The sequence below is a fragment of the Haliotis rubra genome, unplaced genomic scaffold, assembly GCF_003918875.1.
Source record: "Haliotis rubra isolate DU_JTF1 unplaced genomic scaffold, ASM391887v1 Scf440, whole genome shotgun sequence".
NCBI lineage: Eukaryota > Metazoa > Mollusca > Gastropoda > Lepetellida > Haliotidae > Haliotis > Haliotis rubra.
In genome coordinates this window covers 17,989-40,850 of record NW_025767125.1, presented here as the reverse complement: position 1 = coordinate 40,850, position 22,862 = coordinate 17,989, and the positions used below count along the sequence as shown (strand labels likewise).

Here is a 22,862-nt window from a genome sequence, read left to right as displayed (position 1 = left end):
CAAATTCGAGTGGATTGGTCAATATCTACGATTGGCTATTAATGTATGTCAGATTTATCGACTCGCTTAAATACTAATGAATGCACGGCGTGAATCATATGTCTCATGGTTATTGTTAATAAATCACATATTAGGGACGTAAACAACTGTGTACATGGCTGAAGGCCCGAAACATGGTTTGTTGTATATACACAGAGTCGGTGTAAACAACACCTTTAATTCCCTAAGTAATTATGGTGTGGGTGTTTCCATACAGGGTAACATATTGACGAGTGAGAAAATATTTGTACTTTACGTCGGGATAATATCACACACTTTGTTGAAGATAAAACTAGATTTCGTGAGTATTGCTTGCTGTTATTTCTAAAGCGTTGAAATTTGGTGTGGTGGTGAAGTGGCAAAATCAAAGTCAGGAAAGGAACTGGGTATCTTGTTTATTTAATCGCATATAGAAAATTAATAGCAAGCGTAAGTGTACTGTAAATATATCCATCAAACTCTATTTATAAGTGCGGTTCTATGCTCATTATGTGTTCAATATTAAATATTGACCGTTGAATTTGCACGATGTACGCAACCTTTACGCATATCCAGCCAGCTCACCGCCAGTACTTCAATCATCCAGTCTAACCCAGCTGTTTGCTACTTATAACCTTCACTCCACAGGATCAATACATGACAATCCACGATGACTCAACAATATCATGGTACTACAGAGTTATCCTTTGTAAATATTCCAGTACTGGTTAATGTTTGACATCAAAACACCGTGGTTAAGGAGAACTAGCTTCCGATTTCAAAATGAAATGGATCTCAAGTGCGTTAACAGTTCATGTTTTATTCATTACAGTCTCAGGGCAAAAAACATAGCCTTTACATGTTGTATTGATTGTTGTATACCAGTCATGACATTCTCCATCCGTCCATGATAAATACGAGAGTGGTGTGTCAGCCTAGTGGCTAAAGCATTCGCACGTCTCGGGTTCAAACCCTTATTGGTATAATTTCAAGACACTTTCTTGGGGCCCCACTATCATATTAGTGGAATATTGATAAATCCAAGTTTGTCACTGTGATACATACCCTTGACCCCTCTCCACTAAGGTTTCATTTCGGAAGTGATGTCCCGATTCTATCAGAACACTGCTCAGAATATTTCTGTTGTATATGGAATCCTAGAAGAGACATCATGACGTTGTCGCAATTACAAAAGCAAAGAAAGTGTCAAAAATTGACGTTGAGACTGACCGAAGAGACAAATCAACAAAGCAACAAATGGTAATGTCGCGTTGTCGCGATTTGGTCAGTTTTGACACATATTGTTTGTCTTCGTAAGGTCGACAACGCGATAATTTCCCTTCAAGGATTCCATAGTTATACGTATCACAACTAAATCGAAATGTCTGCATAACTCTTTTGAATTCAAAGTCCCAACAATAAGTAGCTGATGACAGAGTGTCGGTAATAGATGAACATGGATTAACTCTGTTCAGCTGTTTGTTGGTGCTGGAAGACAGAACTGGATTGATCCCCGTCCATTTATAAACCAGATCTCTCAAGAGGTAGCCCTGTTCCTATCACGTTATACCTGCCACCTCTACCCCTGTATTTGTACAAGAGATTGCAGATTTGATAAGTACCAACCCTATACAACACACTATTTACACAGCGGATAAATACGTACACAGACTCCACGTAAAGTTTACAAATACTTGTGACCGCGATGTCGAATGTTAAAAGATGAGGTCTAAAGTTAGCGGAGTTATCGAATGACCCCCTCAGAAATAGAGATAGTACTGTATCTCTGCGTTGGAGAAGGTGGCTTACAGGGGATCGGTGTTGCTTTCTAGTCAAGTGGTAATATATCTACCCGTATTGTTTTAAGGAAGTGGGGGGATCAACATTCATCCGTTGCCATAACACGTTGTGGCAGGTGTTAACCAGTATACATAACGGCGTTTCTGTTTTACGAACTTTGGCATAGTGGAAACAAATAAAGAGATTTTGGTCGTATCCAGTGCGGCTCTCAAAGGACTGTGTCAGTGGTTCAGCCCACCTAGGTTGATGTTTAACGCCGCACTCAGCAATATTCCAGCTATATGGCGGCTGTCTGTAAATATTCAAGTCTGGACCAGCCATTCCAGTGATTAACAACATGAGCATCGATCTACGCAATCGAGATCTACGCTATATGTGTCAACCAAGTCAGCGACCCCTGACCACCCGATCCCGTTAGTGATCTTTTACGACAAGAGTATTCATCGGATACGAGTGTATAATAAATCAGCCAGAATTTAACCTGATTTGAAAAAAATGTGTCTTTCAGGGATTTAGTGTTTCTTTATCACCAATCGTGATCTAAAACAAAATTAATTGCCCAGTTTTATTAATTTTCGTGTATTGTTAACCTTGCTATTCCTGTCGACTGTAAATACCGAGTGTCAACTTCGTGCTATTAGATACTTAATCTCTTCTCTTTCTCTCCAGCATGAGTCAGTCCGATGTGTTCCGCCCAGATAATGGGGACCTGTATGTCCGAGATCCGGTAGCTAACGGAGTTCCGGTGTCCGCCAATGCATACCGGAAGACGTCGCTCCCGCGACCAGCGACCCACAGTGGATACCGGTTCGGCCAGATGAGTCACAATTCGTTCTTCACCCGACACAATCCTCATCCCAACCGAGTCAGACACCTCAAAGGTATCGTCACGTCACACATTTGCCACATGCTTACGCTGTTTGAAGTATATGTTACTATATGTTCATGAAGATCAGCAGGGATCAACAACTTGTTTATGTTCACTTCATGGAAATACGCTTCCAGAAAACCTTTGCAATCGGCCTTTTTGACATATTGTATCTTTACCTGTGCATTTAGTATTCTTATGAGTTCCAAGCGAGCAGGGGCGGTAGGGTAGCCTAGTGGTTAAAGCGTTGGCTCGTCACGCCGAAGACCCGGGTTCGAATCCCCACATGGGTACAATGTGTGAAGCCCATTTCTGGTGTCCCCTGCCGTGATGTTGCTGGAATATTGCTAAAAGCGGCGTAAAACCAAACTCAGTCAGTCAGTCAGTCCAAGCGAGCAACTGTTAAATGAACCAAGTCTAGTTCTCATTCATTAGAACATGTCTGATAAACTTCATGACAATTTCAAACAGTTTTGCCGAATTCTTAAATTATGCATATCCTGTGAGCCATCAAGGGCCCTTACGCCCTGTCCTATATTATATCAACAGGATATCGTAAATCGTCATCTTTTGTTTCCCTGCAGCTTCGGGACTATATTCTAAACACTGACCTTTCTATTACAGGTCTCCTTGACATCCCAATCTGCTCCGTCAACGACGATGGCTACTTCGCTTCACCCCGCTACAGCCTCCAGTTTCCTCCGAATAGCTACAACATAAATAAGCTATCAAACAGCGTTCGTGGCCGGATTCCCGTCAACGCTATCAACGTCAATTCGCAGCTGTACCCGATCAATACAATTACCGGGCTGCAGTACTTCACCGGACTAAACAGCTTCCCTTCAGGGAGAAGGCCATTCCCAAGGTTGGAATGGGTAGGTAACTCTCAATATCTTCAAAATGTAGATCTGCGGTGTTATAAATCCTTGTGAATTGCTATATTTTGTTTTCCTTTTCATGTGCTTTAAACTGTCACTGTGCTCAGGTCAAAGTATATATATATTCAAGGCAAAAGAAAGTATACGGTATTTAGGGGATCCAGGGTGGGGGTGGGTGGGTGGTTTGGTGGAGGGTGCGCGTCATGGTGTCCAATGTTGTTAATAACATCAATCACTGGGTCGTTTGGTTCAAATTCGATTATATGTCTTGAATCCTGAACAACAAAGAAAAATGCATACACACATTACATGCATTCTTTTACAACCCATACCTTTCGAGAGAGGCGACTTACGGGATCTGGTGGTTGAGACATATCATCGTATCCCAACTGCATAGATCGATGCTCATGATGTTGACCACTGGATTGTCTGGTCCAGACTCGAATATTTACAGATCGCCGTCATATACATTGTAGCTGGAATATTGCGGCGTTAAACAACCAACCAATCAACCAACCAACTTACGATCCCCAGTAGCACTTAGATCACTTGGTGGAAAATTTTCAAAACGTTTTACGGGGACAAATGGGCTTCTTAACTTGCAGCGTTGCGCAGGTGGTTGAGATGTGTTTTTATGTCATAATCCATGTCCATTCTAACGATGGTCGTAAACAGTGACCCAAATATGACCACATTTTCTCTGTATGATTCTTGGGGTGGTTGGGTAGCCCAGTGGTTACGCGTTCGCCCCTCACGCCGAAGACCTGGGCTGGATTCCCCAGCTGGGTACAATGTGTGAAGCCCAATTCTGGTTTCTTCCCGTCGTGATACTGCTGGAATGTTGTCAAAAGCGGCGTAAAATTCACTCACTCACTCACTGAATGAATCTTACATCAGTGGATTCAGCCCGTTGATTGATACAGTTATTGACGACATATCGATCCAAGGCGCAGATTATAAGTATTTCACTTGTCATACACCAGACAGACGCGCTGTGTTGAGTAATCAACATTGATCGATGAACCAACATTCTCATGAAGCACAGATGTATGTCTCGGATACACATATCCCAATGTGGAATCGATCTACATTTCAAACATTAGTTCTTCCAAACGCAACGTGTGCGGCATTACCTCAATAAATGCCAGCGTTTAGGGGATTAAGGTCACTCAATATTTAATCCAGTCTGTTGTAAAACAACTAAGGTCAGCATCCTTAAGTCTGGCAGCGGAAAGCCTAATCGATATATAAGATAATTCCTCCGGGGCTAATTCATCGTCCTTCTTGCACTAGGAATGTTGTTCAGCGGACAGTGAATGGTCGGGTAGAAATAACCATTGAGTTCCGTTTTTACTTCGCGTTGAACAGTTTTTCAGTCAAATATGGCGTGTCAGCTTAACGTTATAAGAGATTGTGTTGGTCGATACCATTGCACGGTAATGGTGCTGCAAGGTTAAGGTTAATATTATCGAACCAGGGGACGTAACTCTCAAAATGGATTTCCGGCTTAACAAACCAAACTACAGACTAAAATATGACATATTGTGACCTGTAGAACATCATTATAGAGCAGTGTAGACATGAAACTGAAGCTGGTTAGGACAACTATGGAAGGGGAGACAACTCACTTTGTCAAATCAAGAATCAGGACTTGTAGTTATGTTTTGTGGCTAATATGAGACACTCTGTGAAAAATATTGTGGATAAATATTTTTATGGATGTAATATGCCAACGTATATATTTCAAATTATGCTAATTTTGCTATCTCACAAAGGAGACATTGCTTATATAGACTTTTATGGGGACAATGTTGACTGTTATACACCTGTATTCATTGTAGAGGTGTGGGTAGTCAACCGTATATATGTAATGTTTGTGAGTTTAAATTGAATCTGATTAAATGCACTACGTTAGTCCTTAAGACCGAACTTGGATAAGTCAGATTCAGATTCTTTCTTCAGTAAAGACTTGGGCTTATATGCCCCTCGTCATCATTTTACACTGTATACAGGGTAGAATGCTGTATTTATCCATTGAAATAAACACAAATTACACATATACAAAAGGAAGCTGGACAATGGATTTTTACTTACATGCATAAATTAATGTATTTCCATAATTTTGCAATAATATCTTTAGATGGGTTTGTTAATAATTGTAAACATTTCAACATATACTATCCAAAAAAAGAAACGCATAGGCGTTTTGTATTTTTAAAAATCTATTATTTACCAGTTGTGTTCAAACAATCGTTAAAATATGTAACAAAAGTGATGATAACATGATTTTACACTATTGCACAACTTAAAAATCGACTTTACCTGAAAATGTTGATTTTGATGAGATTTCTTACAAGAATTAAAAAGGCATCGCCACAACGCACAACCGTAACCGATCCCCGTCTTTGCTGAGCACTGACATGTTAACGCTACGGCCTTGGCCGAAGACACATTGCCCAAGCGCCAATGAAGATTGTCAGTAACACAAATTGATATACGACTGGAAATATAGTTCCAGAATATAGTAAGTGACCTTCAATTCAAGCACAGTTTGGATATTGTTTTACAATCAACCATAACCAATCCCCGTCTTCACTGATCATTGACGTTTTAACGGTACAACGTTGACCGAAGACAAATTACCCGAACGCTAATAAGGGCTGTCAGTAACACCAATTGATATACGACAGGAAATATAGCTCCAGAATATAGTCAGTGACCTTCAACTCACTAAGCACAGGTTAGATTTTGTTTTACAATCAACCATAACCAAGACCCGGCTTTATTGATCATTGACGTGTTAACGGTACACAGCGTTAACGTCTTGCCGTCACTGCTTGCAACACACTCTCAGACACAAAGACAGTTCACTATTTATGAATAGTTCCTCTTCACGCAGATAAAATATATTGATTGTGAAAGCCCCCCATAAACTACTTGGAAGTACTCTATTGGAACCATGGTATACAGGTTTAATCAGCGGAGCGACATGTCGACCCTGTTCAAACGCGGCTGTCGTGTTTCGACCTTCGTGTTATTAATGGCTGACTGGTGTATTTGCTTGCAGTGAATCCCTAATGTATGCGATGTGTTGGCTATTCTCCCTGCCTCGCTGACACGTCGGTGAATGGTCGGGGGCAGGTGTACAGAGAGGCCATATACGCTGACAATCTGGGCATAATACCGAGCAACATGATAAGCGTCGGGTGACGGAGAGGTTGTATTTTATGGAGTGCTGGTGTATAGACAGAGAGTACAACAAGGCGGGTATATAATCGAGTTAACACATAGTAGGAGGCGATAAACACTCATCAACCGTGAATGCTCCTTTCGAAAGCTGTCGTCGGTTAACCAGTTTCATGTGAGTAGTGACGCTTTTCATAAACCCTCGCGTTCATATATCTATCTAATCCTGGAAGGGACATTGTCGCGTTGTCGCCCTCTCAAATACAAGCAAAAGGAGGCAAAATTAACCAAAGCGCGACAATGCGACAATGTCCCTTCTCGGATTCCATATATATTCGATATTCTTACGCCGAAAGACTTCTTTACATTTTCTAAGATGTGTTTTTATGACTCTTGGTCCACAGTGAGTTGGGGATATTCTTTATTTTTTATTGTGTTTTTTTTACATTTTTTAGCTTATAAAGGTTGACCTTTTCGCACCGATCTGCAACTCGTGACACATTAACAATATGCGGGGTGTTTTTGGAAAGAAAAAGAAGAAACGGTTTGTTTATACATGAAGTGGATAGATATTTATTCCTTATTTAACGACGATGTGCTGTTAGCAAATGAGAATGGACTCTTGAGTTTTCCGTTAAACGTGCCTATATTATTAAATCAACATTAAGCTGATAAAGGTACACCTACAGAATACCGGATACCTACCAGCCATATTGTTTAGTGTCACGTCACCCTATCCCTAACCCTAACCCTAAATCTTACCCTAACCCTAAACCTAACCCTAACCCTACACCTTACCCTAACCCTAAGTAAACTCGCATGCTTTCAAAGATGGCGGAAGGTATCCGGTATTCTGTAGTCTTACCCTGATAAGCAATCTGCCTGGCTACATCACTGTTGTGTCGAACGTACGCTTGTCTCGAAGTAAAAACTTGGTCCTTGCGTATTCCTTCGACATCATTTTGCGGTTGTGATAAACTCGGATAACTCGAAGCATTGACGTTGTACCCTTTAACTTCGTCACAACAGTGTTGGATTGCATTTTGATGAGGACGTTAAGTATGTTCGCGCTGTAACGGGGTTTCAATGAACAAAAATTCCCATTGAGGCGTAATTGGTTTAGACTGCACCAAACCATAAGACCATACAGTCTCTGTTATTTCGCTTCGCCTTTTCATTAAATATACATGTGCGCCGAATAAAAATACTTTGTTGAATACTACATCGCATTGATAAACGCTTTTCCTTTGATGTTTGCAAACTACTCGACTGTTGACATGCAAGATCTTCACAAAACACAATTTAATTCTAACAATTGCGTTGAAGAAAATCAATAAGAAAAGAAAATGACTACAAATTATTTGACAGATCCGTGAATAGGCTGAAGACTATCCCTGAATTATTCATACCCAAAAAGCGTCCTCAAGAAGCGTGCAAGAGATAGCTGGCGGATTGGGCTGTACATATGTTCGCTCTTCGTGCATATATTCGCTTGTTTTAGTGTGTATAATCATTCATAATTATATAATTAAATAATTATTCTCGTGTATACTTGATGCAGTTATCTCAGTTTGTGATTACCGTAGTGCTCATGTTGCATTTATTCAGTTACATTCTGGTGTTTAATGCCAATGGGTATCTTTACGGTAGTAGGTATCCAGTGGGCCAAAACAGAGGCCGTGCCTTTGACAGTTATCGTGTGTAAGGCTTGCGCAAAATGAATAGATGTCAGGACCTCTAAGTGAGGAAATACGGCATCTAGCGACGCGGTTACATTGCTTTTTTCAAGTTGCAATAATCGATTTACAACTTACGTAAATGTGATCCTTTGTTATGAAATCTATATATTGACATCGGAAACGTTTTCTGATTAACTAGATATTGAATGAAGCATCAAAGCATTTACTGATTGAGTAATTACAAATATTTTAAAATTTTAAAATATTTCACCGTGCGTGACGTCGCTTATCGCGACCTGGCCTTCAACCGTGTCTAAATGCGATGCCAAGGCAATTTGGATGCTGTAGAGAATGTAGAGAACCCTGCAAGGTCCTAAATTAGAATCTGAACTCCAGTCAAACACTGTTGAGTCGAACTTAGGGTTGTTTCGATGTGATAACTTGGCTCCTGTGTCCCTAATTTAGTGACCCGTGAAGATTCGGCTTAGAACTGGTCTTCAGTAACCCATGTCGTAAGAGGCGACAAACGGGATCGGGTTGACAGTCTCGCAGACTTGGTTGACACGTCATCGTATTGCGTAGATTGCGATGCTCATGCTGTTGATGACTGGATTATCTGGTCCAGACTCGATTATTTACAGGTCGCCGCTTGAATATTGCTGAGTGCGGCGTAAGACTTAGCTCACTCACTGATTTAGTGTGTGTCGAACCTTGGATAACTCGAAGTATTTACGTTGGTCACTTCATCTTCAACAGAGCGATGTTTGACTGTATGTACTTGTGGTGGCGTCTTTGGAGCGTGTAAGCGTTCGCTAGTCAGTCCAAAACCGTGTGTTCGATTCCACATATCGGTCTACAAGTCCAGGGAAGGTGGGGTAGCCTAGTGGTTGAAACGTTCGCTCGTCAGTCCGAAGGCCGAGATTCGATTACCCCATGAGTACAATGTGTGAAGCCCATTTCTGGTGTTTCCCTCGGTGATATTGCTGGAATATTGCTAAAAGCGGCGTAAAACCATACTCACTCACTGATCAAGCCCATTCTCAATGGCGGATGAAAGGGGATTCCATTAGTGGTGTTCCGATTAATTGAAATAATCGAAGATTGGTCGCAGTGACCAAACGACCAAGCAATCGATCACATTTTCTCATAATCGAACACAAACGATTTTGGATCTACTGTTTTAGTCTTTGAAACTCTTGTCGATGGAACATATATTCGAAGTTGTCAGGGCCTGAAAATGTGTTTAGTTCTTAGAAAACTCACTTCAATAACTGAAAAGTCATGACTTAATAATAGTTGAAGACTCTGAGTAGTTTATGTTCATGATATATTAGTCATCACTTTAAAGTAGCAAGTTGCATCATGTTATACATATCTGCAATAACAACCTGAATAGAAAAATCTGAGAAATGACGATCACCAATTTCTTTCGATGATTTCTCGTTGGTAAAAAAGCAATCATCAATTGTGAGATTTCAACCAATTCCCAACACTAGATTCCATTGTAACCGAAAGCAGTGCCCACCCACTCCCTTCCAAACTCAGACTGTTTTAAAAGCAGGATCCAGCTCTCATGTTTGTGTTCTGCTCCGTAAATCATATTATAACATCGATAATTCATATCAAGGAGAAACCATAATACAACTTAGGAAACACGAAACATATCAATTTCAGTTACTGTTTCCCATACAACATATCCCTATGTACTTCAATAAGGAAACATTAGAGTCGTTCTATATTATAGCCTTCAAATCATGAAAAACTCGAATGAACCTGTATACATGGCCTATACTGTTCCCTTACAAGTCAGCCCCACAGTGTCATCGATACCAGCTCAAGTAGGTTTTCCCTCTACGTAAACAGCCGGGCCAGCATGGGTCAACGAAACCTTTGTACCACGGATCATCATGTGTCTGAGTGTATACACAGGTCTAGGCTATGGTCTGGTAACGCTGGTTTGATAGGGATAAACTATGTAATTGCTACCGTATTACCTCTAATAACAAAGGTTCGATGTATTTTCAGCGTCGTGGGTATATACATGTAGTGATAAATGTCCATGGCGTACCTCATATTGGGATTTTCTCCAACATGATGCTTAGGTACCGTTCATAATTCATGGCTAGGGGGGGTGATGATGATTTTTATGGAGAAGCATGTACAAAGTGAATGAAACCCCCTAACATTTATGTACAAAATAAGTGACCCCGCCCTGCATGTCATGTACAAAATCAATGACCCCCTCCCCTTCCCTTCCAATAATTGTTAAGCATATTTTTTTAATATCACTATGTACAAAATTGCTGACCCTAATACCCCCTTAAAATCATCATCACCCCACCCACCCCTAGCCATAAATTATGAACGGTCCCTTAAATGTCATGTTAGAAACGAACTATGATTCGTAACTCGGTCATTCGTACTTTGTTAGTGAGTGATTTTTGTTTTTTGATCACCGCTTTGAACAGTTACGACTTTGGTCAAACCCTGAGCACGGGCGTGAAGCTGACAAACATAATCAGGGATTAACCGAGCCTCTGACCCCACACATGGCGCGTTAGCTTGCCCAGGGAAGCCACTCTGCCAAGCTAATTGCGGCGCCTCAGACACCTGAGATATTGATGGGCGAATGGGTTACCTAATGGTTAAAGCGTTAGCAAGTCAAGGCTTTGGGTTTGATTCCCGACGTAGGTACAATACGGACGCTTAATGTATGATTTAATCCTTTCTTAAAGGTTTTATAACATGCATTTTAAGTTCTATATCTTATATATATATTTTATGGTACTACTATGTTTTAAAAACTGGTCTATGTGTCTCATAAGCCAATTTGGCTGGGCATTTACTCTTTTACTGGGCTTTATATTGTAACAAAATGCTGAGTTATATGCGTGACACATTAATAAACTATTTTCTCTCTCTCTCTCCTCTCTGTCTGTGAAACACGCCGTGATGTTATTGGATTTTACCCCAAACAGCCTAACACCATACCTCATTCGGCTAATGTTGCACTGTACAAACAATGGAAATCGCTTACATAAGGCTTTATAAGTAAACATTCTTTCAAACAATAATTGACAAAACCATAATCTTCATACTAAAAATGGTATGAAATATTAGATACATACTGCAAAGCAATATACAGAATATACTTTTATGTGAGGGTGGCAGAAAATGACAGAGAAATGTATTTAATAAGGGTGTCACAGTTGATCCCAAGTTTGCAGTGTTTCTAGCCTGGTAACGTTTTTTTAATTTGTTGGCAAAGTCCTGTTTTCAAGTTTGTGAGTGAGTGATTGAGTTTAGTTTTACGCCGCTTTCGCAATATTCCAGCCAATATCACGGCGGGGTCCACGCTTTAGCTAGTGTATCTACCATTTACTAGTGTATCTAGCATTTACTATATCTAAACCAATAAGCCAGAATAAAATCACATGTAAGTTTTACGCCACTTTTATCAGGATACACTCTCCACATTTTGAACACGAGGGGAATCGAACCCGAGACACCTTTAGATAGAAGTTTGTAAGGTAAACACCAAGCTGGTAATTGGAGGTAGTGGTGTACCTGTATTGTATACCTGTGTTTGACACCTGAGCGTCTGTTTTACACCTGTGAAAAGGATCACATAGTGCGTGCAGATACATGCAACTGATCGCAGGTGTATACCACAAACATACTGATATTCGAGTCCGAGGTGTCTTCTAAAGAATCCCCACCACCTACAAAATGGAACCACATCACCGCTTGATAGTCGAACCCAAACATTAGTTCAGTTTTGTCAATATAATTGAATCATATATATATCACGCTTTAATAATTAATAATATGGCTCTGAGGCAGTGTACAGCCAGTTCTGCCCTTATCAGGCGCCAAAAGTGTTTTGCAGTTACATCATCATTTCATCCCACTGGTACCCTCTTATTCTCAGTCCTCTCCAATATCCATGGTAATGGTAAATGGTCGATAATTTCCATAAGAGGCTAACGCCTGACGTTTTTCAGAAATTACGGCAAAAGACGTATGGGAAAGCAAATTTATCTACAACAATTTCAGATATAAATATGATGTCACCGAGTAAAGTTAACATGTCTTCCAAAGCTCTGATATGTGTACATTGCTACTACATACCATAGGAATGTCCCCAACAACTTGTGTTGGTCGTAAAAGTGTCTTAATGAATCGGCTTGTCGGGCTTGGGCATACTAGTAGTTCATTTCAGTGTCCTCTTTATAGCGAAGTCCTGGGTCTGATTTCCTGCCATGGTTAAAATGTGTGAAGCTCATTTCTGGTGTTCTCGCGTAAAATTGCTGGAATATCCATAAGCCAAGCTGCTTAAACATTGCCACGTCACTACTCGTGTCTTGTGTACCCCAATGGCGTGATCGTTGCTCATGGCAATATCAAACTCTGGTTTGTCAGAATCGATTATGTACAGCCCACCATCATATGCTGGTATATTGCTGAGTCTGCCGTCAAAAAATGAAAATAAATCGTGCCTGTTTTGTGTCTGCAGTTCCGACGACCGAGATAAGTGGGAGGGATGAGTTGAAGAGTTTCATTTTGAGCGAGTTGAATGCGCCTGAGGAGAGAAAAGAGAGACTCTGAGAGGCCGAGAACCCACCTAATATTCCGCGAGACCGCGCAGTTCCCATCCCACCCTCACGCATGATGTCCTGGGGCGTCAAGGAGGGGCAGGCCGCAGTTTTTTCCCCACCATGCAGCAATATAGCTGCTGAACCTGACATGGAGAATGTGGTAAGCATATACCGATGTCTGTTTGAAGGGAAGGGCACCGTTAATGGATTTTCTTTTGCGAGAGCATATGCCAAGATTTCATACTAATGAGAATTATTTACATTACGAACTGGTACCAGTGTCTTGATATTCGCACGAACTGGTACCGGTAAGTTGACTTCATGGTCTCGAACAAGTTTCTGATGTCAGCCTGAACTGGTGCCCAGTAAGCCTTCAAACTTTTCTCAAGGATCTCCGAACCAGTTTCTGATTTCGGCATGATTCGGGAACCAGTATATATTATGGCATGAACTGGTCCCTATGTCGGAATTTTCGATGATTTCCAGAACCAGTGTCTAATATGGCATGAACTGGAACCAGTGTCAAACTTTGCGTGGCCTATAATAAATGTCGGACTACACAAGATTCCGGGAACCAGCGTCTAGGTATGGCATGAACTCGAAAAAGTGTCTGACATTACATGAACTGGTACCAGTGCCGGGCCTGTCATGAACTGGAACCAGTTTCATTATGGCATGAACTCTTCATGATCTCAAACAAGCGTCTGATATCGCATGATCTGGTACTCAGCGTCAGGGCTTATATAAATGATCTTAGAACAAATGTCGGACTGCAACATGATCTGGAACAGACATTTACTCCAGCGACCTCGTGTGACGGTCACCAAAAATAATTCTTCAGTTCTAGGGCGCAATATTAACCGCCATATTGTAGCATAGACCTTTGATTAACCTTAGTGCTGAGGTTACCACGAGGTCCATGCCACGCTACCCTTCGTTAAAGTCCCACAGCGATAATGCAGAGATTACCCCCAGTGTTCAAAAGCGCGTATGTGCTGCGTAACGCTTATTGATGTCCGGTAGGCGCTTCTAACACTGCAGTCTTATACATCGCCTGCCAAGCGGTGTGAGATATGCGCACATTCACCGGGGCGTCTAGAGAGAGCGGACTTATCCTGGATTTATTACGCAGTCGTTCAAAATGACAATATCCGACACCGTCTTTGATACTCAGATGAACGTATTTTACGACTCATCGGCGTAAAAAAATATTGATCGGTGAAAGGAGGGGTCTTAAAAGCTGTCAGATGTCTAAATCAGTTCTTTTCACGCTTACATGCGTGTGAGTGTGCTGGACTTAATGCCGCTTTGAGGGGCGTGCGGAAGTAGCTCTATATTAAAGCGTTGCTCGTCATTGCCTGAAGACCCGGTCCAATCCTCATTACGGGTAAAAAGTGCGAAGCCCCATTTCTTTGGCGTCCCCGCCGTGATAATGTTGCTGGAATATTATTAAAAGCGGCGTAAAATCAAACCTCAGTCAGTCAGTATAATGCCGCTTTGAACAGCATTCCAGTTATATGACGGTGTGTCCGCTTACTACCGCAGGCCTATAGCCTTCTAGAACATCGGCATGGCGTTGGCTAGACTAATAACTAGTCTCTGAAATGAACATATTTTACTGGAAAAGTTCATATAAAAAAAAACATTATATAAATGAAAAGGAGCCCTGAGATTCTTCATTTTCAGAAGCTGAGATCTAGACCTGCCACATTTTCTAGACTTGCGCGGGCTTTGGATGATATATTTATTTGTAGTCCGCACGGATATACTTAGGCGCTGAAGCAACTTAGACAAAACAACCAGGACAGCCCGGGATTCGAACTTACGATCATTTTCGGGCATGTCTATGGGATGTACCCCTTGCAGAAGAAACCGCGCTCGCCTCTGTAGATGACTTCTGGGCTTTCATCTTCGTCATATATTAAATATGTTGTATATTTTACTGCCAACAGTCAATACCTCCGACCTCTTCAACGTAATCTCTTTATCACTACCATGGGTATTGGAATCCAAATAAAACACAAGCAAACCGTAAAAATTCAAAACTTACCCTGTTCGTGAAGAAGCCTAGCTATTATTTCGATTTCGATTTGTTTTAATATCAAACATTTTGACAATTGGTTTTGTTGACTTTAGATGGAGTATTTGAGAACTTCAGAATATAAGATTCTAATTAGACATTGAACTTGGTGGAACTGGCTTCCCAACCCCTTCGATGATTGTGGATTGATGCATTTTTCTTGGCAGCCCTAAGTCTCTGACATAGGCCTCGCTCTGTGTACTTTTAGCTGGTCTTTGTAGAGGAGTCATCGCGGCGACGTGAGCACTTATGACACACGGCAGCGTTAAACAGTGATGTCCCGGTGGAAGATATAGTCGACTCTCAATTACCGGGGTATTGGACATCATACAGGACACATGTTTCTTTTAACAAGTCTTTGGCTATTCGGACCAAGTTATACCTTCCAAACACTGATCGATTAGGTTAAGGCCGAATATCTACATTAAGATAAGTAGTATGTCACAACGACACATAAATAACGCCGGCTGTATATCGATTCGTATCAGCGAAATAACCGACATTATGTACTATATTCTGTGAAAGTGAAGAAAACACGCGTATTATATACCACTCAATCTTTGATAGGGATCCTGGAGTAATTTATACGACCCTACAAAGCTAGAAAGAAATTCAGAGGGACCCTTCCGTATTTTTGTTTTTTGAAATGACTGACTGACTGGACTGAGATTAGTTTTACGCCGCTTTTTAGCAATATTCCAGCAATATCACGGCAGGGGGGCACCAGAAATGGGCTTAACACATTGTGCCCATGTAGTAGGGGAATCGAACCCGGGTCTTCGGCGTGACGAGGCCAACGCTTTAACCACTAAGGCTACCCCCACCGCCCCTTTTTAAATGAAACTGAACAGCTCCATGGCCATTTTAAGCTACTTTACGTTGGTTGATTGGTTTTGTTGTTTAACGCCTTAACAACATTCCAGCTATATGGCGGCGGTCTTGTAAATAATCAGTCTGGACCAGATTAATCCAGTGATCAACATCATGAGCATCGATGCACGTAATTGATACGATGACATGTGTCAACCGAGTCAACGAGTCTCATCATCCGATCCCGTTAGTCGTCATTTACGGCAAGTATGGGTTGAAGAGCAATTCAACTAAGCGGGTCTGTCATTTACGTGATAACATCTCCACAACCATTCAGTCAGGATCTCGACACTAGGAATAATTCCCTCTATCTGAAGTTGAGTGGGAGTGAGTGAGTACGGTTTTACGCCGCTTCTGGGAATATACATGTATCACCAAAATTACGGTGGGGAAACCAGAAATGGGGTCCACATTGTACACGTTGAAAATCGAACATGGGTCTTCAGCTGGAATAACCACATCAAACCCAACAACAACAAACAAAACAAATAATGACACAAAATATGTCAAATAATTCAAACTAAAAGAATAATTTTACAATCGACCTGCAGCCATAGGGTTTCCAAAAGCGACAGAGACGAAAATATGCATGTATGCATTAAAAAGCTTTGTTTTGACCAATCTACTTCTACTGCAAACATTTAAGCTAAGTCATCGAGTATGAATAAAACGTTGTAATAATACGTTGATAACAGTTCTAACTTAACTTTCATGGCAAATTTGTGTTTACCTGAATGAAATGTGTGATATTAAGAAACGTCAACGACTGAGAATATTCAGTCCATTATCTCCCGAAATATGACGATTCCTCTTCAATTCACGATTCCATTTCCGGTCAGTGTATAGGGTCAACCATAACAACGCTAATTTCTAGGAATAACACTGGTGGTCCTGGCATAAACATAACGCCTAGTTGGGTTTATTAATAAATGGCTACAATTTCCGATGTTAATGTACCTTTTCTTCAACTTCATCGATATTCTCCAGGAAGTCGCATGTTTTGTCATCACCTAAGGCTGGCATGTACGTTATCTGTGCCGTCTAACACAACCAATACTAGGGACCAATCTCGACAAGCACGAAACCCAGCTTTCCGTGAAGGAAATAAGATAAACAGGTTGGGGAGTCCGAGGGGCTTAAAATCACCAGGGGAGTCGTTAATCTTTAGGAAATCCCCGCTATTTCCATTACCCTGATCAGTGGGTTACCTTAAAAATATAAATTGTTTCACGATTACTTTCGTGAGATTCTGATCTGCTTAATCGTATAAGAAATGATATGAATGTCTTAATTGCGACCAGCCTGTTCGTTATGGAATCCGCACGAGACGACAGGCTGTGTGATTAAACCTTTCCATAATTACAACTTCATTGATGATTTCACAATGGTAACACATTATTTGCCACAGTTTTACGTTTCATGAAAATCTAAGCTTGGTTAGATAATATGAGATCGTTATATCGATGGATTTTCTATTATCCTTTGTTAAGTGTTTGTTGTCTTCCCCCTACAGGTGTTGACGATGTTGTGCCAGATCCTACAGACAGAGGATGTCAATGCCGTGCAGTCGTGGCTGGTGTCGGCGGGAGACAGAGGTTAGATATATACTGAGAGTTAAAGAGTGCTCTTGTATTGTAGGCCCTAGTGTATGGGTTTTTACCGTATTATTGAGTGACATCCTCACCTGTGAACCTTTACACTGCTTTAAGTCTTCACCTGAACAGCAGCACTGTTCTACATCCCCATCTGGTGTGCAGGAGTACTTTTGTTATACATCCTCATCTGTACAGCAGAAAATATGTATCACGGCTTGATGACCTGCTGGCATGTCACCACAAAACACCAATCAATGGTTTGTCTGATCCAGACTCGTCCATCACCATAGAGAAGGGTGTGTGAGTTTAGTTTGTCGCCGCTCTTAGCAATATTCCACATATGTGGCGGCGGTCTGCATATAATCGAGTCTTGACCAGACAGTCCAGTCATCAACAGCATGAGCATCGATCTACTGGGATACGATGACATGTGTCAGCGAGCCTGACGACCCGATCCCTTGAGTCGCCTCTTACGACAAGCATGGGTTACTGAATATCAATCCTAACCCGATCTTCACGGGTCCCTAGAGAAGGGGTATGTTCTAGTCTATTACAATTTTGTTTGTATTTAAAATCCAGTTTCGAGATTTCTTTGGTAATGTATCCCGTTTTCTCTCCAGAGAAGACGATGGTGATGGACATGATCAGGACCGTCATGGCGGGCAGGGAGGAGTATAGTCACCAGCCTCCCGCCCAAGCTGTCACCGACAGGCCGGTGCTGCCACCTATCAACGACAAGCAGATCATCCGGAGACTGCAAGGATGACAGCATGATAGACAGGTGCGGGATACATGTGTAACCAAATATCATTGTGGCTTGATGGAATTTTGAGACAGGGTTTTACTTACATCATGGATGCTAAATATAGTCAGAAGCGTAACTCTGGGAGAGCAAAATGTGTTACCACAGAGGACCTGACCACGGGTTGGCGAGGACAACTATACAAAACCTTGAACGCGAGTTTAGATTCTGATAGCGTTGCATAATTTCATCAATAACCTTAGAACCAAACACGGGTAGTCATACTTGTTTCAACTATTTCTGCGCAGGTTGACGTTGGTGGACGAGCCTGTGATCCCGAGAGGACCGACGATGCCGATGGCGGTTACCATGGATCCCGTAGAGACAATGCCTGGAATTCCTGCCGTCCCCCCACCCCAGGCCGAGCCTGCCATGCCGGTACCAGCACCGTCCCCTCCGCACATACCCATGAAACCAGCCTCTCCCAAGGCCGTCATCGAAGACGAAGGTAATCACTGATGCCATCGGGAAGGAGACACCTGTTTTTGTAGGGGGTGGGTATTGCAGAGAATTATCATATTGCGATATATTGCGATGCGGAAGCATATATTGCGTTATGTATTGCAATATATTGCAAGAATTATTTTAAACAAAACTATTTATAATCGAGTTAATGCTTGATTATAAAGCAAAAATACAACAAAATCCACTATGATTGATTAACCTTTAATAAAACTTTTAATCATGACAAAATAAAAAATGTAAGTAACATTTGGCACTAATGAAACAGGGAAAAGAACAATTAAAAAAAAACGGAAATATCCGAAGATTTCCGAGTGTTACGAGGTTTTCCGAATGCATGTCAAAATACCGGTTTTCGATCAGCGTATCGCAATGCGTATCGTTTCATGTCTGAACCTGTAAATACCGGTAAACCGGTTATATTGCGCAGCCCTATGGTTTTGGTCACAAGTTGTTGTTGAACGTCGCACTCAGCAATATTCCAGGTATATGGCGGCGGTCTATAAATAATCGTGTTTGGAAGAGACAATCCAATGATCAACAGCATGAGGCATCGATCTATGAAACTGGGGTCCGATGACGTAATGTCAACCAAGTCTGTGAGTCCGACCACCCGATCCGTTAGTCGCCTCTTATGACAAGCATGGGTTACTGAAGACCAATTTAACCCGAATCTTCTTCACGGGTCTGGTCACAACAGGGGCTGGTTGGTTATATGTAAAATGGAAGTGTGTCAGTACCGTTTTATGGTTTTGCAAATGTCCCAGCATTGTCACTGTGGGGACACCAGAAATGGGTTCCACATGTATTATACGTGTACGAGGGAACCATCCTGGTCTTCTATGTATGTGATGTCCGGACGCTTTAACCACTACCCGCCGTCCCATGTAGAGGAATGCATTTATCATCGTTCTAAATATATGTCTCTGGCTGTTTCTTGTACATACATGTGCATCGGCTAGTGATCCAAGACAAACAAAAAATCTATACGAGGGACATTTTGAACACTATTCACCTGGCAACTACTTTTAGTACTCATAAGAAAATATAGTTTGGATAATAACTGCATGTGTATTGCACTTGTGATGCTTTGTGTAGATTCTTAAACGTTCAAGCTGAAGTACTTGCCCAAGTACTTATTAATTAATAAATAAAATAACTCATTTTCTGCACTTCAGATGTACTGATCAAGCCTCCTACAAATGAAGTTTTCAAACAGTCCTCATTTCGACCACCCACACAAGGCGGACGTATCTCTAGGGGCGTTGACGTCAGGCCTCCAGGCACAGCCGACGCCAGGCTAAAGTACACCAAGTCACCATTTGTGAACGGGGGCAGTTCCAGACAACATGTGGAATCAACAACAGTCTATAAACAACAACACTTTCTAAATATCCCAGATAGTAACCATTTAAATTTATTAAAAGGTATTCAAGTGGAACGTGACCCGATGCTTAAACCAGTTTATGTTTTGGAGAAGACCATTTTGTATATCATATCGTGAAATCATGAATGTAAAACGGCTTTGTGCGCGAGTTATCTCCCTTTTGTGAAATGACGTGGGGAAATCTGAAATTATACCAACATTTGGAAGAAATAATCAATTTAACACCTGTTTTTATAGGACTAGGATACATTGCATGAAATATATTAATAAATGATGTCATTTGGTGAAAACAAAGTGTACACGGCATATTTTAACATAACCGTGCCACCGTCTATTTTGTTATAATAGATTTACTTGTAAGCAACATGTTGCCTTAAGCCTTAAGTTTTATTGACTATCAGTCATTACACAACTGATTTTTTTGGCTATATCAATGCACATACAGTTTATTGCAAGCGGTTGTAGATAGAAAAGGGTTTTGACAGTCGGAAAATACACATCCTGAATGTTTTGGTGACGAGTAATTGCCGTCTTTTTTTATACAAAGCGTTAAGGTCTGAAAACCGGTGTTACCACAATTCGTAGCCCTACACGAATCCCTACACACATTGTAATTTTTGTATATAAATGTGTAGGCTGTGTAGGCCAAACGGATATTGTGCTTGTTCTGTTGTAAGTAAATAAGCAAAAAGCAGTAGCATTATATTTAATGGACTACTTACGTAAAGATATTCTCAAGTATTTAGGACTATTTAAACTCTTCCATATTGAACCACATTGAGCCACCTTGAGCCAAAGAGGCTATGTCATCTACAGTACAAGTGGGTACCTAAAGTACTGTAGGAAGTGCCAGTACTCCCTCAGCAGGCAGCTTTGGTTGTATACTTCTCAGGGATTTCCACTAGTTGCTCAGTGATCCGTAACCCCCGGGGATTTCGAGAAGTTGGCTTTAGGGCAGGGACTCCAGTGCAATGCAAATGGATGGTTATCGTTATAGATAGATATTGGTAAGTCCCATGTACCCACAGTAACCTAATGTAATGTATTTACATTACTGTCGGGAGTCTTTAGTCATCCTCGTGATAAATAAAAGCAAACAAAACAAAAATCTTCACGTTGTATTCACAGAATTAAACAAATAAATGCATGGTTGTTTTCAAAACACAACGACTGCCATCATATTGACAACTAAGAAAAGATCCATGACTCGATGATCATGTCACTGACATGTGAAATAATATTCTGTTTGGATGACTTCCTTTATCATGAAATTAGACACAGATGAAACTACCACTCTTTGTAAACATGGTCCAATTATCTATCATTTATGATAGGATAGAGGTGTTCCAACTTTCCCGATGATCCGATAAAAACCCTCAGTAGAGAAAGTAATACATAAACTTCCACTTTTCAACTACAAATAAATTGTTATAGTCGGTACATTAGTCCTACCCTTTCAAACAAAGCACACATCACATAACACTTTATGTGACTACTAAAGTAAGGAAACAAGCCCCCTGGAGTCTTCGTATTTGAGTGACTAGAGGTTTAGGTGAAAAGATTTAACCAAATAAAAACAATGAACAGTCTCCTACACGTCTCCTGTTTTAAACAGTACATCGTTCTCGGTCTACAGATTTTGTTTCAGTTATTGGTATCACTGCAGTTCAGACTGGTTCAGATCTCGTTCTGTAGAACATTTGTTTCTCCTGTGTCCTTTTGTGTGACAATGTCCACACGTGACGACCTTTTCCTTGGGACGTTTGTATTTCTCAAGCAGCGTGATACGGTTCTGTTTCTGAAGCACTTGTTTCAGGGCACTCTTCCCATGATTACTAGCTCTGAAATACTGCTTTGTGAGGATGTCATTTTGCTTTTCTAATCCTTGTTGTGTAAACTTCACAATATTCCCATGAATTTGAATGAGCTCAGGTACGTGGTGACGGAGGATATGGATGTATGGCGTTATGTCACAACTCTGATAAGCATCGACGTATATTGAATACCATGATTTAACCTTATCTGTTAAATCTTTTACATCAGGTGTTACACTTTGTAACAAGTCATTAAGTGACGAGAATCCATCCCATATGGACTGAACAGTTGACGCTCTTTGTTGATCGTCGAATAACTCAGCAGCCTTAAAGTGTTCGAAAAACCTCAGTTTTTCAGGTCCTTGTAAGTCTCGATATTCGAGTTTGTTTGTCTCACTGCTGACGTTTAGCTCGAATTTTATTCCAGCATCTTTCAGCTGCTTTTCGAGTTTAGCTATGTGGTTTACCATGTCTGTAGATAGATGACCTCTCAACTTTGTCTGATCACAAATGTTGTCCAGTAGCCGAAGTTCAGCCACCAGTAAGTTGAACAGTTTATCACTAATCCTCAAGAAGAGGTGTAGGTTATCTATGACGACAATCCGAAGGGGGATACTTGGAAATAAAGGCTGATTTGAAATTGAAAAGGCCTTTGATTTTCATTTCTTTGCTGGCGTTTCATACGTTTGCCTCGCTCCATGGGCTTGATCTGTCATCGACCACACCCTGTTTACCTGCTGCCTTTCTGCTCTGGAATATTTACAGTAAATACAGTTGTGCTGTACTCGCACTGAACTTATTCCTATAGCAAGCAATAAAAACTTA

At 41.1% G+C, this 22,862-nt stretch overlaps 2 protein-coding genes across 2 annotated transcripts; both read left to right on the top strand.

Annotated features, from left to right (window-relative positions):
- Positions 1-2,488: 2,488 nt before the first annotated feature.
- Positions 2,489-18,320, top strand: LOC124289423 (protein TBATA-like; the record flags this gene model as incomplete). The annotated part of the gene is made up of 5 exons (XM_046726041.1): positions 2,489-2,699; positions 3,311-3,561; positions 13,119-13,187; positions 17,491-17,572; positions 18,193-18,320. Coding segments are annotated over exons 1-5 (741 nt in total), but the record flags the coding sequence as incomplete, so codon positions are not given.
- Positions 18,321-18,323: 3 nt separating this feature from the next.
- On the top strand, positions 18,324-20,340 carry LOC124289422. Its single transcript, XM_046726039.1, has 3 exons — positions 18,324-18,353; positions 18,623-18,822; positions 20,015-20,340. Exons 1-3 carry the CDS (start codon positions 18,343-18,345, stop codon positions 20,338-20,340), a joined length of 537 nt encoding a protein of 178 aa, XP_046581995.1. The 5' UTR covers positions 18,324-18,342.
- The last annotated feature ends 2,522 nt before the right edge of the window (positions 20,341-22,862 follow it).